Genomic DNA, 25261 nt, shown 5'->3' with positions numbered 1-25261 from the left:
GGCCACTGAGCACACAGGCACACGTGATAGCCTCGGGAACACAGTCAGAAATATACCCATTGAGGCGAGGGAGGTGGGGAGAGGGAAACTGGAGCTGGAAGACAAGTTGCTTAGTTTACACCAGATACGTTTTGAGAAATCAGCCAAGTTCTCACACCACTATATAGTTCTTGTTGTGAGTCACTAGAGAAGATTATTATATATTTCCAGCCACCATTTTAATCCTTAAATAACAGCAGATAATTTTTAAAAATTCTTGTCTTAACCCAAGAACACAAGGTAACATCTAGCAAGTAGTGTATGTCAACTCTGCACAACAACCAATAAGTGGGTAAAGTTTTGCAGTTGCTTATTTGCAGTTTCACTCTTTGAATATGTATTTTAAGAGTCCTTTTTTCAGTATGGTGTGCTGTCCAAGTGAAAATATTCTCCAAAGTAATGACATCAAGATAAAACCAAGATCGAGCGCTGGCATTATTATGTTTGGCAGCATGCACAATACTTACAGTGAAGTTGAAAAGGTCAAAACTAACCTCATGGAAAAATGCAAACACTCAAAGGTTGTAAGAAATGATACTAAGTTAAACGTGTAAAGCAATTCTAACGCCACTTTGTAAAAATGTAAATTCCCTCATAGAAGACTCATCAAATTCACTCTAGTCCAAAAGCTCGTTGGGTGGTAGGAATAATGATGATTAAAGTCTGAAACATCAGTAAACTCCTTTACAGCTACAAAAATGGGGGAAATAAAACCTTTAGCCAAAATGCTAAAAATAGACTCACTTTGGTGAAATGTAGCTGTTTGAATAAATGAAACTAATCGTTTTTATCGAAACCATGTGCAGTGTGGAGTGGGAAGTCGTACAGAAAGGTCCTGACAGACTTCTGTTTGCTTTACATCAGTAAGGAGAGGGGAGAGAGAACGCGGAGTTTCTTTCCGTCTATCTGACACTTAGCAAAGTGATCAGCAAAGTGATGATGGAGGCCAACCTGTGCTGGCTGCTGGCAACCTGGCTCCCCCTGTGAAGAGGGTGAATGTTCTGGAAACGCAAGACCAGAAGTCATTCAAGACACTGGTAAGTTAAATAGAGTAGCAGAATCTTTGCCCTGTAAGAAAAGGAAGAATAGAGAGAGAGAATGAGAGAGGGAGAGAGAGAGAGAGAGAGAAACCCCATCTAACACTTCTGCTGTGTTGGTCTGCTGAAACCACATCTTGAAACCAGGTGTTAAAAATGACCCAACTCAACAGCGAGAATGGCTTTGTAGATAAGTGTATTTTGTAATACTACCCGGAAACTGCAGTCACATTTAGATAGACCGTTCTTCCTTTCTTCTTGTATGAAACTCTTGCCAAGACCAGATTTAGGTTTCGGTGGGTCTACCTTGATAAAAAAACAAAAACAAAACAAAATACAGAATACTCCACAGAACTGTTACAATTTACGGAGAGGTGAGTTCTGAGGGGTTTCCTCAGGCTTTGGAAACTGGATAAAACTAGGTCAAAGATACATCTAGCCATGATTGTTGGTGCGAGCTGCTTTCAAAAGGTACAACTTGTACATGTTTGAACATCGTACCAATAATGTTGTTTCTGGAAGGACTTTATCCACGGACCGCGTGCCATGGGGATGGCATCATTTCCTTCACTGTTCTCTTTGGTTCTTGTGCAACCATAGTGGAGTCCTCCACAACTCACTGGACTCTCACCTAGTCTGTTGGCTTCATCAGATTTAATCCTTGAATTAGTTTATTCCTCACCTCCCACACTCAGTTTACTCATCTGATGGGAGAGAACGAAATCTATGAAACTATGCAGAAAAGTTTGCCAAATGTTCTCCTGCAAAACATGCCTTAAGTAATCCATTCCCCCTGCCCTCACCCTGGACTTTCTTGGATTCTATTAGAACTAATATTAATTTTTTTGGACTACAAGGTTGATGCTGTATTCTCTGAACTTAATCAGCAGCAGGTGTGCTTGGACTCCAGCTAGGGCACTGCCCCTTCCAGGGAAGGTCTGAGGAACCATCGGACCAAGCCGAGAGGGTGCCTTTCTGCACAGTTCAGTATTTGGCCTAGTTTCTGGGTGGGCAGGTCCCTGCAGCAGCAGCTCTTGCCCTAGAAAGTGGCCACAGTACCCATAAGTCTAGGGCTATTTTAGGACTTAGAACACTCTGTGACTTAGGGCCATAGATTAATTTTTAAGTGGATTCTGCACTCAGATTTCCCTTTGCCCATTGCCTGGGCATGAGCTCCACCAGGAATGAATGCTCCAAGCAGGGAGCCCAGCTCAGTGGGTTCTGTGGGGCTCAGTGAAACACACATCTTGCCTTCTGTTCTCAACAGCGAGTCACTTCATTTCTCTACGTAAGTGCTGAGTTAGTATTATGTCGCCCATCTGCGGGTTGTGTGTCGAGGATTAGGGACAGGGCTCGTGGACGACCATGGGGGAATGGCGCACTCTTAGGGCTGAGCAGCAGGATACATTGTCTATGCCTTGGAGTTTGACTGGATTTGATTCTAATTTAAATGTCAGGCATCAGACTGCATCAAGAGCAAAGACTTCCAACAAAAGTTATTTGGAGGTTAAACATTGACAAACACCTGCCTTGAATGTCCATCCTGAAAGCGTAGCTCCTAGGCCAATTCCTTCCCCACCTCCGACACACACACACCCCCACACACGAGGTTTAACGGAAAGTACCAACGGTGGAAGGGTTAAGAGACGACCGTATCCTCTTGCATCTGCTCTGCCTGTTGCAACTAGAAAAGGTTGAGATTAATCTTCGTAAAAGCAGTCACATTGGAAAGACTAATGTGACTCTCACCATAACACTGGGCCCTTTATAGCCTGATGTCTAACTACATTGGAATGTTATTCTTTCCATTGCCTTTGTGACTGTACTTGGATTTGAGACTACTGGGTCTTGTTCCAGTACAAAACTTAATCTGCCCTTTCTTTTACGGACTTCAAAACATCCAAATCTGTCTTATTCTACAGGTTTCCACTGAATCAGAATGCGAGGTGCATCTTTTACCAAGTGCCTCTGTCCCCTTGCAGAGTCCTAGTAAGGAACCCCCGTTCACAGGGTAAAGATGAACGGCCAGCACTGAACTTTCCCCAGCGTCCCACCGTACGGCCCTTGCCCAGCCTGTGGCCGATAGGGCGTGCGCCAGTCTGAGGAAACAAGACATTAGTTTTGGAAATCTGATGGTGCTAGGCCTTTGATCGCCCATTTCTAACTGTCTTGAAAACCTTTTTCGCCTTCCAACAGTTGCACACTGTGGTTTTTTGTCTGTGCGAGGTGACTTCACAGCACCGGCACTCTCTGTGTGGGGAATGCATTCATCTAGCACCCAAACCACCGGCCGACTTCCGGCACCTCTTATCAGCTAAGCCATCGGCCACGAGCTGACATTTCAGCATTCAGAAGCTCCCCACTCCCACCTTAAAAAAAAAAAGTGACAGGAGGAGAAAAAGGCTCATTTGGCAATAGTTTGCTCTTGCTTTTTGGCCTGGAGAAAGACATTCAAAGTGGTAAAAGATTGTTTAGTAACAGCTGGCGAGCACCAGGGTGTGAGGCTGATTTTCAGATATGACAGGCACTTACAGGAATGCTGCCAGATACAGCTGTTTAAAAGCTTTAATAAACAGCAAGTCAATACTAATCTTTGCCAAATTAATCTTTTCCCTGACAGCCCATCAGAGCAATTATGCTTAGGCTTATTGTAAACACACAATTGTCAAACAGGGACGCTGCAGCCTTTAAAATACTGGAGTTTGGTTTAGTCTCTCTTTAGAATGATTTTTTTTTTCTTTCTGTATGTAGAATTATGTCTTTCCATTTCATTTCCAGTCACTTTTTTTTTTTTTTTCTGGCCTCATGTCAGAGTGAATGAAATTTCACTTTCAAATGTCTTTGCTGGCAAGCTGTTAATAAAATGTGAAATGACGACAGTTGAGGATGCGCGCTGGTGGGTTCAGATAATGAGGCACAAGTCTGACCAGTGCTGACAAATTACACGTCTCTGTCCTCAGAGGTCTCCAGGTCCAGAGCAAGCACTTCGTCTTCACCTCCTACCTCCTACAATGTAATCTGGTTCTGGATACAAAGGACAAGACGCTGGCTGCGTAAGAAAAGAGAAAACAGTCTCATGTCGCTGTAGACACACGTGTTGCAGAGCGTGTCTATCTTGCGTTAGAAGTGACCCCTCCCTCCCGCAGCTCCCAGCCTCCCTCCTTCTGAACTGTGATGTCAGGCAGCTCCCACGCTCTTTGCACAAGCAATAGTCTTGTGTGAAGATTTGGAAACTTGTCTGTGAGGGAAGGCTCTTCCACACTGGGACCTGGTCCAAAACAGACCTAGGGAAATCTCCTTTGAGCATCTTTAAAAAAAAAGGACGATTACCAGGGGGGAAATCGGGGGCAGGGGGGATAAATTGGGAAATTAGTGTTGACATAGACACGCTACTATCTATAAACTAGATAACTAATAAGGACCTACTGTATAGCACAGGGAACTCTACTCAATACTCTGTAATGACCTATATGGGAAAAGAATCTAAAACGTGGATACAGTATACGTATAACTGATTCACTTTGCTGTCCAGCGGAAACTAACACAACATTGTAAATCAACTCTACTCCAATAAAAAAATTTAAAAGAAGTTAAAAAAAGGACCACTTCTTCTCATCCTGGTGTAATTTAAATAGAGTCCAGGATATAGGGTCTTTAATTTGTTACAACAAGTCATACTTGCACTTGGTAATTAGAAAAACAACCCAACATCCCGTTCATCAATGTTTTAATTTAGCATTCTATAAACTTGGCTCCTGAAATTTCTCTCCTGCGCTCAACACTCCTACTTGTCTGACACCTTTTTTTCTCCTTGGCTTCTCATTTTCTCGATGAGACTAGTGTATATTCCATCTTTTATTTTGTTTGTAACTAGAAACTCTCGTTTGATTATGTAGACCCAAAGAATACAGCATAACTCATTCTAAAAGTCCTTCTTTCAATCTTTTTGTAACCTTAGGTTACAAAAAAAATTGTAATGAAAAATTTCCATTCTTCTTCACCTCCCAGTTCTCGTCTGTAATATTTAATTCCCTTCTATATTTAAAGAGCTTTAAAATGATCAAGGAAACACCATAGAACTGCTATGTGATGAGGATAATCTGTGATGTGCCACTGACTTTTCTACATATCATTGTATTTATTGTGCACCTACTATGCGCTATGACATTCCGAGTTGCTTTGGAGGTAAAGAAGTTATTCTATCTTAGGGAAACAGACTTGTACTGTTGGGTGACTCGCATGGATTCACCCATTAGGTGACTCAGGGTAATAAATGTTTGGGGATTAAACTTAGGATGTGAATTCTGTACCTTGCCTTGCCATTATTTCAATGTTCCGCCATCAGCAAAACAGGTGAATTTCTCTGTGTTTCTGCAGTTACCTTAAAATGAGAGTTACGAATGGAATAAGAAAATGCAGATCAAATCCCCTTTCAACAAATAAGCATTAAGAGAACATTTGTGTGTAACAAAAACTTTCATGTTCCAGCAGATAATCATTACACATTTCCACATTAATTTTTTTAATATAACAAAGAAATAGGACGTTTATTGGGGTTTCCTGGAATCTGGTAATTTGAAATATTCTTTGTTTGGTTGAACATAGCTGTCTGGGACTGACTGGAAGTGGGGCATCTTGTAAACAAGCACAACATTACTTCTTGGAGTCTTTTCTCCTGGGATTTTGTAAAGAACTTCTAACTCCATCTGAAATCATATCGACGTTGTATCCAAAATCCCATCGTCTCTAGCTCTCAACCATATTGGGTGGAACCGTACGAAATTGCCATTTTGTAGGTAAAGGGGTTGTATATAGGCAATTTCATATGGCTAAATCTAATTACCTTCCAAACATGTGTGGCAACTCTCTTGCAAAAGGCAAAAGGTCCACAGGAAAGGTAAATGGATTGTTGATGTGCCTATTTTAAATTTTGAATTCATAAATTTAAAAAATTTCTTAGCAATAAATCTGAGTCAGGACACACAGTTCTTTGTTGTCATGACCGTTGACGGACCACTGATGCCTCAGTCAGAAGGGACTCCTTTCCTTTAAGGCAACAAGGTAGAAACAATCACAGAGCCCAGCTTTCATCCTCAGCTCTGTTCGATAATTTGCATAGCTGAAAGTCATTCTTTTACTGTTTTTCCATTGTCAACTCATTCACATTAGAATGGGAATTGGGATTTTAGATTATTCTTTCTTGTGGATGTTAGAGAGACAACTCAACCTCTCCTAGCCGCTGTCACACCTTTTTGTCTTTTTTCTTTTCTAATGAGTTATAATTTTGACTTTGGTGTGTTGGAAAAGATATTCGATGATCAGCATTATCGTTGAGGTCCCGGGATCCTGCGGAAGGCTACATAGCAGGGAACTCGGTGGACACCATCACTGGTCCTTACGGTTACAAGCTAGTAGCTGCTGGGCTCAGGCTGGATTCTGGCTTCCTGAAAAGTAGAGGATTTTTCAGGCAACACCTGACAGAGGGCGTTCTCAGGAAGGAACGCCTGTGGCTGGGGCAGCTGTTCATCCTTTCTGTGCCCGATCGCTTCTGCCATGAAATTTATTTGGAATCCCTCATCTGGCTGGGTCTGTCTTTCAGAGACTTACGGATATCCAAATAGAATATGGTCATACATGGTCAGAATTTTTATTTATGATGTTTTCTTTTATTTGTATTTGTTTATTTTTTACTGTTTTTGGTATCAAGTTTCAATACTCTCTCTACCCTGGTTGCACACCTGCTCTAGAAAAACTGTAAACAACATTGTACTTTCCTGTACAACCCACCTGTCAAAGTCAAAGCTGGTTGTTCTCACCCCGGTAATTACCTTCTCAGTATAGACTTAACACAAGGGCAAATGTTACTTTATATAATATAATAAATAAAAGACATTAGGTAATTAGTAGCGCTGGTATATTTCTAAAATACTAAACAGACAAACAATAAACTGTGAACTTAATCACACGAGTTCTTATACAGTTTCAAGACAGGAAAATTAGAGCTCTCAGCTACAGTCACTTTAATAATCACATTGGATCTGCATTATTTATTTGTTATTACATGCTCAGCTGATTCGAGGTTGTACAATGCCTAAAATCATTCCAAAGCAAGCATACCTTTTGTCTTTTTAATTCTGACTGGATTACACAATGCATATATTTGTATTTAGTTAAATTGCTAAGTTTATTTCACACATTCTACGAAAAAGACATCAGCCATTCTCTTGATTTCCAACCAGACTAGCTTTCTTGACAGAACCCTCTGTAAGGGTGTAATTTGCTCTTTTTGATGTAAAAGCTATGCAAACCTTCAGCCAGATTCTCAATGCTTTTTGTTCTTTAGCAGATCTCCAGTACCCTCAGAATTCTCTTGGAAGACCCAGGAATTCTGAAAAGACAGTAGCTTGTAGAGGCACAAATGACAGCAAGAACCTCAATTTCTATCAACGGTTTTCGAATTGGGACTGACTGCTTCCCCTTTCCTTTTTCCTGTCTGGTTACTCACCTTTCATTTTTAGATATATTCTTGACAGTATGCTTCCCCTTTCATTCCTCCCCCCCAACCCCCGGTTTAATTCCTAAATGTTTTCTGGATTTTGTGAAAAGCATGCAGCTTGCAGAATTTGATTGATTTGACTTTAATTCTTTTTTGTGGGGAGGGGAGGGAGTTTACGGATTGACTAAAACCAGCTGAGAACCAAGAAGCCACCTTTTTCTTTCAGACAGAGACCCATCTGTTTAGCCTTGGAGCCTATGTGACTTCTAGGGCGATTCTCTGTTCTATTTTATGAAGAAAGTTCTTAAATGTCATAGTTTTTCGTTTGTGTCAACCAAAGAAATATAGAAATAAGGGTTGGTTACTTTAGTTTGCTGCTAAAATGAAAAGTAGATTTGGCTTTATTCACTGTAAAAACTAAAGTATTCACACCAAGCGTGAATTTTTTTTTTTTGCCAGCAAAAGTTAAAACATCAAAGAAACCTCTTTCAAATACTAACAAATTTACTTACAAACACCTATATTTATTATTTCATAAATAGGCGCAACAGTTTCCATAAAAAAAGATTAAATACAGACACAGTATGAAGAAATAATGATACAGAGCCGTATGTAAAGGTTATAATTTAGCTGTTTCCAATCTGTTTCTGCATCTAATAAAATACCATGTAAGCATTTGGCAATTTTATACATAAAAGGACTTAAATGACATTTACTAACCATTACACAAAAAGTGATACAAAAAAGCAATTTTTCTGCAGTACAAAATAAACGTGTTTGCACTTCCCTTCACACTAGTTTCTTTTTGTCTGATCAATGAGACAAAGCCAATTTGTTTTTAAATGAAAATCGTTTGGGAATACGGTTTTTTTTTTCAAATATTTTGAAAATATAGAACTATTAGTCAGTTGTTTTAAAAATGAAGTAAAAATATGAATGTTTGCCAATTTAACCCCTATTGTGAAATCAATAAACTGGAATGAGCCAGTTTCAAATCACAATTTAGCTACAAAAACATTCACATTTTATACTCTAGGAGAGTGTGACATAGATGCTATTTACAAACTTGCTATGACTGCTACATCAAGCCATTTAAAAAGTCTTTAGTAGTTTCATATAAACACCCATTATGAAAACCAATGGAAAATCCAGGACTTTTATCCAAGACATCTATAGTTGCTAAGGCAGTTACTATAGCGCAGCACTTCACAGCAAAAAACCAACATAAAATCTGAATGGTCCAAATTTCCTTCAGGGAAGAAGAAAAACAATGTCCATAAAGGATTAAAAAAAAAATAAAGAAGCATGACTATTTCTTCCAGAGTGGGTGACCCACAAGCTCAAATGGTCCTAAGTGCTTAGCAACTTGTATTTTTCTAATAAAATGGAGAACTGCCTTGACTACACAAAGCAATCCACGGTGAAAAGACTTCCCTGAATGCCTCAGTGGAAAGAAGAGGTGTTCGGATTTTCAGGTAAGGTACAGTGCTTTGTCCCTCTGCATGCCCCTGTGCGAAGAGAAAACAGACAAATGATGCCTTGTTAACAGGACAGCCTTGCTACAGGTGACCAAGGGGGACGTCTCTATCTGCTCTAGCTTGAGGGGTGGAGTTGGTGCACAGTAAAAGCCAACAGGATCTAAAGGCATTTATTCTTGGAATGGTTGGAAGGATGCTTAAAAATTTCTGCTCTCACGAACACGGAACCGTTCTAGATTATCTTTTGTAAAGCAGGAAGAAATGACGGATCTTTCCAACGACCAGAGAGCAGGGCACAACATGCCTGCTAGGAGAGCTGTCTGCCACCAGGTGGCGATGGCTGGCCACTTACCCACTACTGCAGTAGTCATTCCAGTCCACGGGCTGGGCGGGAGGATTTCTGCACCCAGAGCGCACATATTCCATGGCCTGGGTGACCACTTGTGCAGCTGTAGACGTAGGATTGATTATAGTCTGATAGTCGGGAAGATTAAATCCCTGAAAGGGAAAGCAAGTCCACAAATAAGGATCAAAGTGTCTTTTAAGGAAGAAAAGCACCTAAATATTTATCCATTGTTTGCAAACACTACTGCCTTCTTGCTAGTGTCCCTGAAAGGGCAAGCTTATCCCAAGGACGCAGAAAACTTAAAACCAAGATGGAAAGGAAGTGCCCACCACCCATCCTTTTTACCTTTCCTTCATTTAACCATGTGTTAGAAAACCTTGAATTATACTCTTGAGCAGATAAATTGAATTTAGAAGCAATTTAAAATTTAGAAAAGCCAACTCAATCAAAACAAAGGGGAAAGGCCCTAAACCCCTCAGAGTTTATGTTTTCTATCAAACCTAAGGATACATTAATAGTTAATCCCCAGAATATGCAACAGAATCTTTTTTGAAGGATCCAGGCAGCAGGTGGCTGAGTGTTTTATTAGACTACACCTATTCACATATTGTTCTCAAAACCCTTTTTCTTCAGTCAATCACAAAGGGACCATCTGCTTCTTCTTTTATTTGTACTTCTTTCTCAGCTAAATATTTCAACCAAAGCTTTTTAACAGTTGTTGGACTAATACAGGGAAGGAGATTCAAAACAACTTGCCAGTGGAAAACACAGAGAAGGAAAAGTATAAGACAGAGCAAATATTTTTTAATTGAAAAGTCTACTAACTAAATAATAATCAGACTTCAGGAAGGTTCTTTTAATACACTGGTATGGTGAAGTGTTGACTTTTAATCCTTGCAGAGCTATTAAAAATTCAAGGACAGAATCTCTGAAGTAGATAGCTATATCTGGTAAACAAAAAGCATTATACGCTAAGATTTATTTTTAGCTTATCTGGTGAATTCAAGAGCAGCATAAGCAAGCTTTACTGGAAATGACTAAAAAAGCAACTTAATTAATCTCGTGGCTGTCTCTTTTTGCAGCAGATTTCATACATGGTTTTTAACCACTGAAAAATCAAGGGATTTGAAAACAAATCATTCTCTATTTACTTGCAGAGAGCTTCTTCTGAAGGCATAATATTGTTGAGATTTTTACCTTTTTAAAAAAATTCAGCAGAATGAACAGAAAATTGATTTTCAACTAAGCCTATTTCCTTAGACTTTCACTCATTTGAGGGTACCTTGGGTGAAGACTCAAAGACATCTATTATCAAATGTCCTCAATTCTCAATATTGGCTTTAAGATATTAATTTATTTTCCATTCAAGTGATAAAGACTTCAAGCCAATGTCCACGCAAACTCCCACCAAAGCTGCTCATGAAAGACAAATCATTGAAAAGTAGAGTATTCAGCCAGCTGGGCTATTTGACCTCACACAGACTAGAAGGAATAGAATGTTTCCTAAACTAACAACTGGCTTGTGGGAGGTAAGTTTGTTTATGCAGACAGCACCTGCAGCTCCAGCCATAAACATTTTCCAAAATAGGGGGGTGAGAAGTGAGAGGTATATAACTGGATATTTGGTTCTCCAGGCCTTTCCAGGCTGGCATTCTCTCTTTCTCCAGACCATCCTGTACCTCTGTGACACAAGGAGTTTCACTGGCTTCGGCAAACTCTATCCATTTCATTATGGTCCCATAATGTCTTTATGGGGCTTACTGTCCAGCTTTCTGGACCTCTTCCCCGAGTGTCTCATGTGATGCTGTGTGATGCTAGGCAGACAGCAGGAAAACGACCCCAGAGAGAAGAGCCTCGCGCTGACTCTTATTTCAGCCCCGTCATCAGGGCTGCCCGGTGACCAGAGACTGTTTGTGTTGCTTACTGGATATTCTCAGGGTCGAACCCACAGTAGTGGGTCAATAAATCATGTGTTCCAATAAATAAATTTTAACATTGACTATTTGATGCTAATCTTGGAAAGGCCTGGGGAATGTAATTGTGTAAATACCAAGGCTTTCCTATCTTTTTAATGTAAAGTTCTCCACGTTGGATTTTTGCACAATCAACAATACGTAACCTAAAAGTAAGTAAGTCTCAAAAACAGAGTAGTTGAAAATATCTCGTGTTGAAGGTATGGAAACATATGAGAAAGCAAAAAATAAATAAAAATCAATCAACCTGCTTCCACCCAACACCACACAATCAAAAAACGGAAATGACCATTGTTTTTTTTTTCCTATCCAATGAACATGGTCCCTCAAGCTTGGGAGAGAGAATATCAGGAGAACATTAGTTTTTAAGTGATCACTTTAAGATTAAATGGGTAACTTCAGTTTATAAAGCCAAAATTATGCGTTATCTACAAAGCTCAAAGATTTAAAATTCAGCTAACTTCAATGCCTAAATTTAAGATCACTAGTATTAAAACAACCAAGGACCAAGAAAAATACAAGCAAAGCCTGAAGACCATTATTTCACTTGCTTTCAATTTAGAAAATGAAACATTCTTCTGAAGACTGTATTAAGAGATGCTGAGGTGAAACCCAGAACTACGGACGTTTTTATTACTGATGTAAATATGAAACAACAATGATGATATAAATTTCTGAAAAACTGTTTGCTTAGCAGTCTAATTAAACAAGGCTGAATATTTTGCATTTTAATGCTCAAGAGAAAAATCACCAACTGTTTTGTAGCATGCCTGGAATTTTAAATTTCATTTTCTGGTACCAGATTGAAATAAAAATAGGAAACATGATAAAGATTAATTTGATGTCAGAAGGGACATTTGCTCTTTAATTAGATTTCTGTAGCCCTAGCAGTTTTGTTGTGCCACCACAGCAAGTCCTAAAAAAGCCTGCAGCAATACCAAACAGTGATCTTCATATCCACACTTTACTGGGAACTAATTTCATTTCCTGCCTGTCTGGAGAGGTATTTTCAACAGGCATCAATGTTTTTGTCTTCACAACTGATTTATTCATCAATCTCAATGTGATTTTTTTAAACCTTTAAATTATACCCACATCCTAAAGCAGCTGTTTATTACACAAGGAAATTGAAAATCTGTCTGTGTGATACCATACAAAGATTTTTTTCTTAAGGTTATAAAGGAAGTTGACAGATATTAATGATTTTTTTTCTCTTAACATCATTCGACAATATAGTGAACAAAAAAAAGAAGAAAATTGGACCAAAAAAACCCCAGGTCTATGGGCTTACTGTATAAAATATTATTCCAGGAAAAAAAAAAACAACAAAAAACTATTACTCCTGGTGGACTATACAATCATTTTTGTGGGATACATTCATTTTCCAAAGGATAATAAAATAACTAAAGTAATAATGAAATATGAAACTTTACTTTAAAAATACAGGAGCCATTAACTTTCTCCTTCTCTTTTTTTCTTTGTTTGGTGTTTGAAAATGGGAACATGGCCCCCGTGCCCAGGAAGCAAACATTGTCAGGATAAAGATGATGGACCAGACAGGTCGAATCGCATTCATTAGCTCTACAACCACAGGAAAGACCCACTTGGATGACATGAACACTGGCCCCACAGACCGCTGTGACTGTAATAAGCTGAGTGACATGGAGCGGTGATGGACTGACTCTCTGATCCTGACTGTAGGGCTGTCAACTCGTTGGGGCTTCCAGCCCCCTTAACCTGCAGGATCCTACTCCAGTGACCTACCCATGACTCTGACCTCATTGCCCACCACTCGCCCTTCCTCGCCAGGCTCCCCACTGGCCTCCTTTCCACATCTGCACAAGCCACGCCCCTCCCAGTTAGGTCCTCCAGCCAGGAGCCCCTTTTCCTTGCTACTGCTCTCTGCTGGTATCTACCCTTCCCACCTTCTGATTCTTTTTTTTTTTTTTTTTTTTTTTTGTGGTTCGCGGGCCTCTCACTGCTGTGGCCTCTCCCGTCGCGGAGCACAGGCTCCGGACGCGCAGGCTCAGCGGCCATGGCTCACGGGCCCAGCCGCTCCACGGCATGTGGGATCTTCCCGGACCGGGGCACGAAGCCGCGTCCCCTGCATCGGCAGGCGGACTCTCAACCACTGCGCCACCAAGGAAGCCCGCACCTTCTGATTCTTAAAGGCTGCTTCCTCTTCTCATCCACCTGCTCTTGAGAGGGGCCTTCTTTTTCCATCCCAGCAAAAGACCTGCCGTTCCTCCACACACCCTGCAGTTTGCCCCCCTGTTTTATTTTTTCCATGGGATCCTAGTTATTTATCTGTTTATCTTATTACTACCTGCCACCCCCCTGCCCCAACTCTGATGTGAGCTCCATGGGTTCACAACTCACTCACTTTCTAGAGCCCAGACAGTGCCTGGCACATGTTAAGGGGTTCAATTAATCTTTTTTGAATAAATGAAAAGATTTAAAACTTCCAAGGATTTGAGATTCTACAAACAAGCCTGTAATTTCTTCCAATATTTAAACTTTTACTACTAATTTTTTATTCACTCATTTGTTCATTTGTCCCTTCAACAATTATTTTATTGACTATCTACAATGATCAAGGAATCGCTAAAAGTGATTTCAGTCACTGTGGTCTCTGCAGCTGTATTGCCTCTCCACTTTGGCTTCATGCCATTTTGTCTTCTATTATTAATGTAAATTGAAATCAGGTCCTACTGTCTCAATAAGAACACTTTCTGAGATACACTAATAGAACTGACTTAAAAATTGATGAGTAACTTGTCCAATGTAATCTGTTCTATTTTTTCCTATTCAGTTAAGATTCTATACGGAAAGACACATCTCTTAAGTTTCCGCGTGTGGCCTTATGCAATTCTGAAATGTTGGTCACAGCCAGCTCATCTAAGGTATGAGTATAAATGGAAAATGAACTGTCTCTGAGTGGATACATTAGTAGAAAGGTGTTCTCTCTGCACAGAGCTCTGGCCCTCAGCTCGGGGAGGGGACCGTGACTTCCGTATTCTTTTCTCTGAGGAGAAACACCCCTCACTACAGCACTGTGAGCAAAACACGGGCCCTCAGGCAGGCAGCACACCTAGACAGGACTCAAAACACATGACTGAAGGTCGAGTCCCTCGAGGTGTTAGCTCTTCACTCAAACACTACTGGTTCATTAAAATGCGAGGACACCCAAAGAGCGTCCCTCTTATTGAGAGTAACGTCTGACGGAAAGAATGGCAATTGGACCCTTTGACCCTGCTGTAGACAAGGCAAGGTGGTGGATGGAGGTTGGCTTTTCCCCAGTGGGTCGACAGCCAGTCTGCTAACAGGTAAGTCAGTTGTCTGAGCTTTATCAATATCCCTGGCTTAGGGACCAAAGAAGACTTCAGTAAAGAGATGAGTCCTTTGCTCTCCACAACCATTCAATCTCAGAACTAACTAGGATGTAAAGACCCTCCCAATTCTTAGAAGAAACTGTTAAGGATTTACAAGAATGATTAAGAGTGAGAGGCAGCAGGCCTAGCGTTTAAGAATCCAGGCTCTGGGCTTCCCTGGTGGTACAGTGGTTGGGAATCCGCCTGCCAATGCAGGGGACACGGGTTCCAGCCCTAGGTCCGGGAAGATCCCACATGCTGCGGAGCAACTAAGCCTGTGCGCCACAATTACTGAAGCCCGTGTGCCTAGAGCCCGAGCTCCACAACAAGAGAAGCCACCACAATGAGAAGCCCGCGCACCGCAACGAAGAGTAGCCCCCGCTCGCCGCAACTAGAGAAAGCGCGCGCGCAGCAACGAAGACCCAACACAGTCAAAAATAAATTAAAAAAAAAAAAAAATCTAGGCTCTGATTGCTGAACAGAGTTGGGTTTGAATTCCAGCTCTGACCTTACGGGCATGTTACTCAACTCTGCTGAGGTTGAGTCGCCTCACCTGTGAGATGAAGGCAACATCAGGACCTGCGCTGTAAATTTTCTGAAATTAAAGATGAGGTAAGGTAACGTATTAAGGTTGGTCACTGTCACCTCTTGGAAACCCTGTCAATGACGACAACACTAAAGATGAATTTACTATATTGGACTGCTCTTTCTGCCTCCTCTCCACCCCACTGTGGCAGACTCTAGGCTCGAAGTCCACAGAGGGCTAGATATCGCTCCCACAGGAAGACTATGCTTGCACATTTAATTACAGCTCTGGGACAACAGAGTCATTGGATTATAAAAGTGAGAGATTAATTTGGTATGTTTTATAGGCTTTACCTTGATCTATTTTGTTAAAACAAGTTTTTAGGATTTTTAAATGCTTTACGTTCAGTTTACATCATTTGCTCCTTATTCCCAAATTTTAAAATAACACCAAAATCCAAAAGGAAAAATTGATTTCAAAGAAAAGTTAAGATTGCACACAAATGGTTTCCATCACTGGGGGGTGGGCAGGGAGGCTTCCAAACCTCCTGTGTTTTCTAATCTATGTAGAAGCCAGATATCCATTTTTAAATAAAACTCTGGTTAACATTTTCATTTCTTAGGACTCTTAAGGGTGTACCAAATTTGATATTTCTGACTAGAAATAGTCGGCCTGGTTTCATCTTGCAGCACTTATTGGACTCAATGGGCGTATCATCAAGACTTTCTCATTTCCAAACAATACATGCATATATTTTAAAGGCAGATTCTCAACCCCAAAGAGATCTTTAGCAGTAGTGGCATCTGAAAACAACAAATGTACTTTACTCAAGAGGCAGAAAACAGGAAGGGTGATTAGAAACATGAAGCAAAACGGGTATCATGGGAAAGAAGCCAGGGATTATGAAAAGCAGAAGCTACTGTGATCGTATGAGGCTGCCCAATTCCCCTGTGAATTACTTTTCGGGAAGCAGATATTTGTTGAAGATCTTCCATTCTCTCTCCACTTAAACAGAAGAACGGACAAGCCCCCCCACCCCATCCCCGCTGGATGAACAGACCCTCCAGCACCTCCGAAGGGGAGTCCCGTGCGCGGCGCGGCGTGGCACGTACCTGCTGCATGGTGGGGGAGTGTAAGGCGGGCTGGCCCTGCATGGGGAGCTGGGTGCCAAGGGGCTGCTGCATGTTGAGATGCTGGTGAAGAGGCGGGCTGATCTGGAGGGGAGGGGCGGGGGACACGGCCATGTTTGCTATCGAGACAGTCACTGGCATTTGGTTATTGGCCTTGGGGGCTATGCTCCTGGGGAGACTGGGATGCATGGTGGTTAGGTGAGGGTTCATTCCTGGTTGTTGGTGATAGTGAGAACTTAGGTACAGAGCTGAGTGGGCCTGGCTGGGCCCAGGGAACACTGACGGCGGCTTTGAATTGATCAGCTGCGGAGGCTGAGATGTCTTCATGTCGACGGGTTCGCTGTAGCTCTGTGGAGGAACAAACAAGAACAGAGTTAAGAGACAGACGCACGGGTGTTGCTTTTCCTTAGGAAGATGCTCTGAGTTCACTCGTGAACGTCACGTGAATCAACACCTGTTACTACTCCTGACTCTCAAAAACCCCTCCTTCATCACTTCACGTGACTTTATGCACGTCTGAGCTCGTTGCACCTCTTTTATAAGATCTAAAACGACGTATGATGACATTTTTTTTTCTTTGCTTAAATGCTAAGCTCTAATTTGGTGACTTTTCTCATCATCCAAAGAGAGAGAAAAAGATGAGGGGTGGGTGGATGTCATCAGTGCCCTAATAGGAATTACCAGCCAGTGTGGCTCACTTGGAAAGGAAGTCACTTCTGGAGTTCTTCTGTTGATTGTACGTTTAGTTTTTTATTTTTCCATTTTATATTCTCAAAGAGCCTTGGCATAGATATTTGCACAAAGAAACAAAGTTGGTTGATGGAACTGAATAAGGGAGAAAAGTGTTCAAAAATACCTTTCTGAAGTCATATAAAACCACATTAATATGTCTTCAAAGTAACCATAGAACACATTTTGATTTTTTGAAGAGTTGGTGATGAATTATCCTCAATAATGAACTGGATAAAAATAATCTCTCTTAGAAATTTTAGACTCCATCATAAATTAATACAATTTTGCCCTAACTTTTTTCACACCTTCACACGGTCATTTCCTAATAATCTTTTAATTGACTTAAAAACTAGACATTTCAGTGGAAGCTGAAAAGCGTCAAGAATGAACCCCAAAGCATTTCTTCTTGGGCATGAACCTGCCTGCTTCTGGTGAGAGGAAGAGGCTGATAAACAAATGGTGAAAGGTGAGACCAGCTGGAGAAAGAAAATGCTGAAATGTCCTTCTGGAGAAAAAAGTCACTTGGTCAAAACAAGGTCTTGAGGATGCATCTGTGCCCTTGTTCTGTGACCTTGATGTCATGCTTCTTCCGTTGATAAGTCAGCATGAGCTTCTTGTTACCCAGAACTGTAGGGCCTTCCTGGGCTCCCTTGCTGGGTCTCCGCACAGCACCGTGGACAGACGGGCACGTTCACGAGTCTGGCTCATCATGCACAGCGACATGAAACTCCGCGTGGGAACTTCACTGCACAAGGCAGCCAGCGACGCAACTCATTTCCTCCCAACGGTGTAGGAAAACTGAGTGAGAGCCGCAGTAAGAACGGTGCTGCCCATGTGCTGAGCGGAGGAGGCCAGGCTGGGGTGAGCACTGGTGGCCTCACATCCTCTCCCTATGGGAAGGACGCAACTGCCGTCTCTAAAAACATGTCAGCCATGGAGACGTGGGGTCCTGTGAGACTCTGATTTGACTCCAGGCAGAGTAGATAGTAAGGTGAACCCTAAAGAATCCAAGCTCCTCTAAAGAATCCTCTCATTATAATATTCTTCTCTGTGTTAGTAGTGATGCAGATTTTCTGAAATAGGAATAGACATTCAGACTCCCTGCTTTCCGCATTAACATGAAAAAGGTCAAAAACTGTTCACAAAAATTTTCAGGGGGAGGCTTTAGACCAAAGAAGCTTTATGAAATGTAGTACCTAAAAGGTGCTTTCAATTAAAAAAAAAAAACTTAAGTCATTTTCTTTTTTTGGTTCCATTTAAAAATTCTTATTGTTGATGTGCAGAGCAGTGAACAATTCAAGGAAAAGGTCAAATGGGTTAACTCGGGCTGTGTAAACAGTGACTAGCTTTACATCGGAATAACGGGTACTGCAGTGATACGCCGCAAAAGTCATTCCATAGATGCCAAGGAGATTATGTGCTTATTGTGTGTCTGTGCGTTTAAGTCACGAGGCAAAGTGTTCTCACTGTGTTTGCATTCCCTCTTCTCTGACCTAGCACAGAAGGGCTAATTTCATATTTAGTTACATACTGCATCAACTTCATGCAGGAAAGGAACAATTGCACAATGACCAGATAGCTACAAAAATTAATACATGTTAGTGTGTCTTCTTTGTGGCCTTATAGTTGCTTTCATGTAAACAGGAGAAAAATCACTCACGACTCCCATACTGCCAAAACTATAAAATCTGTGGAGTTGTAAAATGTTTTCACTTTGTATTTCTGTAGCCAATAATCACATCATTATCTAGTGATATGGTACACACAGAGCAGTGGATAGGCAGCCTGACCTTGTATGAACACGTATGTGTGTATGGGAACACAGCATGACAGGTTCAGATATGATCATACGATCGTCCCAGGAATTCCAACAAGGCAATTAAAAACATATTTAAATTAAACGAACCTAAAGGGATAGGTTATGCTACACTTAGAAATCACTGATTGTAGTGGGTACAGATGCTAGGCAAGCAGTTGGGCTGGCTTCATGGGCCAGAAGCCAGTCCTGGCAGAGCAGCTCTAGGGACTTTGCCACTTGGCCCCCCACCGACAGTTTCCAAGTTGTATTAGAGGGGGTTTGTGGAAACATAAATGTCCTTAAAAAACAAGTTTCCATGACAAAGTATGTGTGGGAAGAGCACTGGGCCACATCAGGTTAAGAGGGGGCCTCCTCTCCTGCAGGGCTTGTCAGAGTCTTGAGTGTGTTCATGTACACTGCGAATCTCCAAGGGACCATCACAGAAGTCTTTCCTCAGTGGGCCATTTCACTGAAATAGTCTTCAGTGGAAAACACTGGTTCAGAAGAAGAATTAATAAATTACACATGCATATTAAAAATGACAAATAGAACATACATTTCAATTTAAATAGTCATATTTCTTGCCTCAAATAAACTAACTTGTATTGCCCCCAAATGCATATATAAATTACATCCATCCAGGTGTAAAACCAAAATTATCCTTTGTTTCATGTTTACTGGAATACTATCTGCATAGAGAATTTCATATTCTAGGCCAAGGACAGTGACACTACTTCCTGAAGGAATTAGGAAGTCGGTAACTTCTCAGCTATAGCCTGGAAGAGCTAAGGCATGGATACATTAAGGCAAATTCAAAATAAACCATGAACCAAATTCTCCTGAATTCCACTTTCTAAATAACAACATGCGGTCTGATGTATAGTTAGATGACAGATAGATGTAGAGATAGAGATATAGACAGATAGATACAGAAACAGACAGCAACTTACTTGAGGTACTTTACTGCCAACCTTGAGAAGACTCCTTCCTCATAGTAACTAAACACAAAACATTTTGTCTATCCAGCCATTAGTTTGTCATTTGTCTTCTCAATTCTAAAGCATGTAGAGATCAGTACTGTTAAACCTATTTTGAAATAGTAGTAGTTGTTAATCACTAGAAGGACAATAATGAAGTGAAAGTAAACAGATTTCCAAAACCAAGGATTTGGACAATACTTGAAACAATTTTTAACATAGAGAGAGAAAGAATTTTGGGGAAGTTACATGTTTTCTCTATATTTTCAAAGTCGTTGAATATGACAAGATAAATAATAACACATCTAGCTACGTGCCTAAACATGGCAGGCACTCCACTGGGGGTTCTCTTCCTGCATTCTCTCTTCACCATGATGTCCTGCTTTTTTTTTTTTTTTTTTTTCTGGCTGCGCAGCTTGCAGGATCTTAGTTCCCCCACCAGGGATTGAACCTGGACCCCGGCAGTGAGAGCACGAATCCTAACCACTGGACCACCAGGGAATTCCCAGGAAAGGATTTTTTAAAGGTCGGGACTGGAATCTTCTGTGTCCCGTGAATCTGACACAGTGCTAAGTATAGAGAAGACAAACATGTTTGTTGAGTGACTGAATGACTGTTCTTGAACAATACCTCAAGCAGTCACTGTTGCCCTAGCTGATATCCCTGACAAGACATTCTGTTCCTCTCCCTAAGGGGTAAGGAAAGATCTGAAATCTTTGAAAACCCACAGAATATCAGATTGATCTTCATTCTCTGCTCTCATCATGAACCACACCCTTCCAGAAGAAATGAGAAATTATAACCCTTAGCTTTGCCCTTTGGTTAGGTACCATGTGCTTTGTTCCCCACTGGATCTTGGGTGGATGGCAGGAAGCAGGGAAGCTTACTGCGTTTCATCCATATTTTGAGAATTTGTATCTTTATGTAGAGATTCACTCATTTAGAAAGGGAAAAAAAACTGCTTCTAGCTTCACTTCTGATGAATTCTTAATCAGACTAATACAACAGACCACCTATTAATTACAGAGATATTTTATTGTTTTGGAAGATAGGCAGAACAAGTTCATTTTCCATTGTTTTGGAAGATAGGCAGAACAAGTTTGTTTTCCATAGCAAAGTGTCATGAATTCACAGCAAAGCGTCATGATTAAATGGAAATATGAAGAAATCATAAGCTTAATATACTCTCACTGTCATTTTCTTCCAATTAAACTATGAAAGCAAGGCTACTATTTTGCAAATAATTACATTGTATATGAAGATCTCTATACCTTCCATTCAGAAACTAGAATTACTTCCTCATACAGTCTAAATCATTTAAATTTGTTTCTAATCTCAAATGCATTAACCACTTTTATTTAGTGGTGTGTGCTTTGTGTCGGTCACCTGCCAAATATGACCCTATCAGTGTACACACAACTGAAAATCCACCCTCGAACGTGACATTTTCATGGGATGAATGTGTATTTGCTATTGGTTTATAAGCTCTATTTCCTGTTTTCTTTTGGGCCCCTGATTCTAAAGGATGTTTTCTATAAGCAAAATGGAATGTGTGTGTGTGTGGCCCAATGAAGACCTTTTGGGTCTTTTCAGTAGTCTTTCACAAAGGGTACGACTCTATAAACATTAAGGTACTTCTTATTAATCAAGTTGTTGATTGTCCAGGATAGTTTCAATCCCATTTACTTTGTATAATGAAGATAATAGTCTATAAATAGTCTATAGTCTATAAGAAGATAATAGTCTATAGTCTATAATAAGATAATAGTCCATAAATAATAGACTAGTCTAATAGATAATAGTCTATAAATAGTCTATAAATGCTCCCTTTCTGGGATGATAAGTACTATAAAAATGAAAGATTGACAAAGCAATTTTTATTTAAAACAGCAAAGTATAAACACAAGACATAAAGCCCAGTGGAAATAACAATATAGGAGGTGCTGAACCAAATCAGATTAATAGTTCATCTAATTTGATTCTTGTTTCCAGTGCTGACCAATACTTGATGCACTGGAAATTAAACGAACCGTATGCACCCACTCAACTGTGCATTGTTACTTTTGGAAGGAAAATTCTTCTTGGTACTTGCAGGTGATTAGCTTACACCCTGAAGCATGAGATTTTACTATCTTTAAATCACGATCTGGGCTTACAGAGCTGCAAATTTTATGTTAACAGTCATAAAATGATCCATCCTATTTTCATATTCAGACTAAGTATTTGTCTCAATAGCTCTCTACGGCGTGAATTCTATGAGTTACTTTCATCCTGTAAAAAGAAATCATTTCTTTTGTTTCAAATTTACTATCCTTTAATTGAACTGAGAATTGTGTTTCTTTACTATCGGTCATGGCAACAGAGAACTTACTTAATTTAGTTCAACACTGCCCTATACTGTACATTACAAAAAGCTTCCATCATCCTCTGTCAGTTTCGGCACCCCAGCTCAAGGTACAGACAAAATCTCATATTTGATGTGTGGCCTTAAAGTCATGAATCTGATTACGTATACTGGACATACCAGAACATATTCATCCAAACACTGTCTCTTTCCAGCCTGGCACTTCTGAGCAGCTGTACGCTTATTTCAATAATGCTGCTTTTACTTGGAATATTTGGGAACTTCGTACAGGATTTGCTTCAGCGCCTGTGGGACATCGCTTTACATATCCTCAGACAACTCTTTGTCTTTTGGTGGTGAATTTGATTTTTGGAAACAGCTAATAGTCACTTGAAGCCAAGTCTGTTGGATGTATATGGGTGACGTTTGGGGAAAAGAATGAGGTGTGAAAACCATGTGACAATGTTGATTTGCTAAGGTGGCTCATAAACCTTTGCGGAGTGCGGTTCTAAAAGAGGACCTGCCAAAAGGCTTCTGAACTCTGGGGCCATCATAAGATAAGTGTGTAGCCGCCCAAGGTGAGTCCTTTGAATGCAACACTCATTTTGGGAATGTAAATTCTGGTCTATGCGGTAAGATAAAGCTAGTTCCAGTTGCTTTAAAGTTATACGTTGCTTTCAACGTAATTTAGGCTCATGTATAGGAATTCCTGAGTCTATGGAAAAACTGTATTTCCTTAAGCTTTACTTAACAGTCCAACCCAAAACGACCTGAAATAGCAGGTAAAACCACTCCAGCCCAGAAGCCGCAGGTTCCACATGGCATATATCCTTGACCCTCAGACTATTCATAGGCTCCCTCAACTAAAGGCCCATAAAGACATTTCAGTTAAGGAACCCGTGTAGGTGATTGTTTTAAACGTCTAGATCATTTTTTATCTTTATAAAAGAATGTATGTATGAAGCAAATTTTTCTTATTTTAATGCCACTTTAAAATTTTCTTTACATCGAAGAGGCCCTGCAGACATTGAAAATATGATCCAGCGATATCGCGAATCATATACAAAACTTTCCTAGTTCTTTGCGCACCTATCAATAACGTTAAACATAAAACTGATAGTAATAATAATTGCTGGTATTAAGTGCTTTCCTGTGTTCAAGATCCTGAATCATGCAGTTTATATATAGTTTCCTATTTTATTTTAATGGAAACCTAATGATGTAGGTCCTATTATCTTCTCTGTTTAACACGTTAGAAAATTGAGACTTTAAATAGTTGAATAACATGCATAAAAGCGAGCAGTTAGGAAGTGAGAAACCTGGAATTTGAACCCAGATGGAGCTGCCCCAAGTGCCTGGGGACGTTTCTGCCCCCTGAGGACTTGTTTCGTGTGACACTGGTGGTGCGTTAGAGGTTTTTCATGCTTCCCTTGGTGCCTGGGGAAGCACAGGTACTGAAGACACCTTCAAGATCTTCTCCAAACCTTATTTATAAACCTTTGCTTCCTGCTTTTAAATTTCTCAATGGAAAGAAACTGTTTGCCTAAATAATCCAAGAGTTTGGTAATGCTCCCTGTTCAGATTAAATTCCTCTAGGGTAACATGGTGTCTCCATTCTTGTTCTGGATTCAGAGAAAGCAGAGCACAAGGAACCACTGCCCGTGCCTGACACCGATCATGGGGTGAACACGCCCACATATGTGTTTTTCAGACTTAGTAATGTCAAATCCACTCTTCTCTGCTACTATCTCCCGCCCTCCCTTTTCAGTTGCTTTATGACTCTTTCCTCTGCAATCTCCCCAACTTCCCTCTTTAAATCATAGAGTCTAAAACTGAACAGGTTAGTTTTTCCAGGTCTTACCCGGGCTGTGCTTGCAGCTGCCAGTGGGCTCCCTTTCCTGTGTCCTTCACTGCGTGTGTGTTTCCACGGCAGAGGGGCTGTGCTGGGCGGGTCTGTCACCGAGCAGATCTAACCCTGGGTGGGTCTGTCACTGGCTCCACGTGACTAGGTAAAGCACGTGCACAGCTGAACAGCAAGGCACAGAACAGGGCTTCCTAAACATTCCGCAGGCCCCAGCGTCCTCTGAAGGTCTCGGGCCGGCCTCTGGTGGTGGGCGGTGGGTGGAAGGGAGGGAGCAGCCTTCTACCCTCATCCCCAGCCTCATTTAAACGAGAACACCTTTACTCTTGGCTGTCTAACATGTAAGAGTTGGCACAGAATTTTACTGAGGATAATAAGAGGCCGCAGTTCTAAAGATATAAAAATTGACAGTCACCCAGGGCAGAGAAAAGCCTACAAGCTTTGGAAGCGGAGAGCGAGTGTGAGCTCTCCCTCTGCTACCACCAGCCTCTCCTTCGTCTCTTAGACTCTCCAAGTCACTTAGTCTATCTGCCTAGACACTGTCTAGAAAATGGGGCTAAGTCTCACTTTGTAGGGTTATTGTGATGATGAGTAGAAACCTATGTAAAATGCCGAGCACAGCGTGGGACACATAGAAGCTACTCGATAGCAAGGTGCCATTTGTATTTGCGTTGTTACTGAAAAAACTTGGGTGTCCAGCTGAGAGTGTGTCTGTATTGTCATTTTCAAGTACGAAGGTCAGAATATTCTACTACGACTTCAATTTTATTCGGGTCCGGAGTCATGTTAATTAATACACCGGGTTAGATGGTATATAATTCATTTAAGCTAGAATGGAACCGAAAGGAGAGGAGCACTGTTAATCCTATGACTCAGTCTCTCGGGTGGACCAATATTCGCTGGCTGCCTCTCTCTTTTGTTTATGTTCTGTAAGAAACAGCTAATTTTAGAGTAGTGAGAAGCAGTTAATTTTAGAGTATAGTTTCAAACCTCTCAAGTATCACGAAACGCTCTGATCTGTTGTGCTCGCCTTTGGGCTCTCAGCACCAAGCCCTGTGCCTGATGTGGAAAAGGTGTTGTGCAGCTCTGGCTGGGATGCAGACTAGGGCCTGGAGTGGAAGCAGTGAGAAGTAGCCGCCTTGACGTGGTTACA

General features: G+C 40.9%; 1 protein-coding gene and 1 long non-coding RNA gene across 5 annotated transcripts in view; one reads left to right on the top strand and one right to left on the bottom strand.

Annotated features, from left to right (window-relative positions):
* Positions 1-631: 631 nt before the first annotated feature.
* LOC137210414 (uncharacterized) lies at positions 632-16565 on the top strand. 2 transcript variants are annotated; one of them, XR_010936506.1, is made up of 3 exons: positions 634-1076; positions 4037-10925; positions 12890-16565. It is a non-coding gene; the product is annotated as an uncharacterized lncRNA (long non-coding RNA). The 2 variants fall into 2 exon arrangements; XR_010936505.1 differs by lacking the exon at positions 12890-16565 and having other exon boundaries at positions 632-1076; positions 4037-12830.
* Positions 8076-25261, bottom strand: part of TOX (thymocyte selection associated high mobility group box) — a 297688-nt gene continuing 280502 nt past the window's right edge. For all 3 annotated transcript variants that reach the window (XM_067712260.1, XM_067712259.1, XM_067712261.1), the window contains 3 exons: positions 16379-16744; positions 9403-9548; positions 8076-9080 (listed from right to left, as the gene is read on the bottom strand). In XM_067712260.1, coding sequence (XP_067568361.1) covers positions 9044-9080; positions 9403-9548; positions 16379-16744 — 549 coding nt within the window. In that variant the 3' untranslated portion in view covers positions 8076-9043. The remainder of the gene's footprint in view (positions 9081-9402; positions 9549-16378; positions 16745-25261) is intronic.

The sequence above is a fragment of the Pseudorca crassidens genome, chromosome 17 (assembly GCF_039906515.1).
Source record: "Pseudorca crassidens isolate mPseCra1 chromosome 17, mPseCra1.hap1, whole genome shotgun sequence".
Classification (NCBI taxonomy): Eukaryota; Metazoa; Chordata; class Mammalia; order Artiodactyla; family Delphinidae; genus Pseudorca; species Pseudorca crassidens.
The sequence above is the reverse complement of the archived record's forward strand: the minus strand, read 5'-3'. Positions and strand labels throughout refer to the sequence as shown.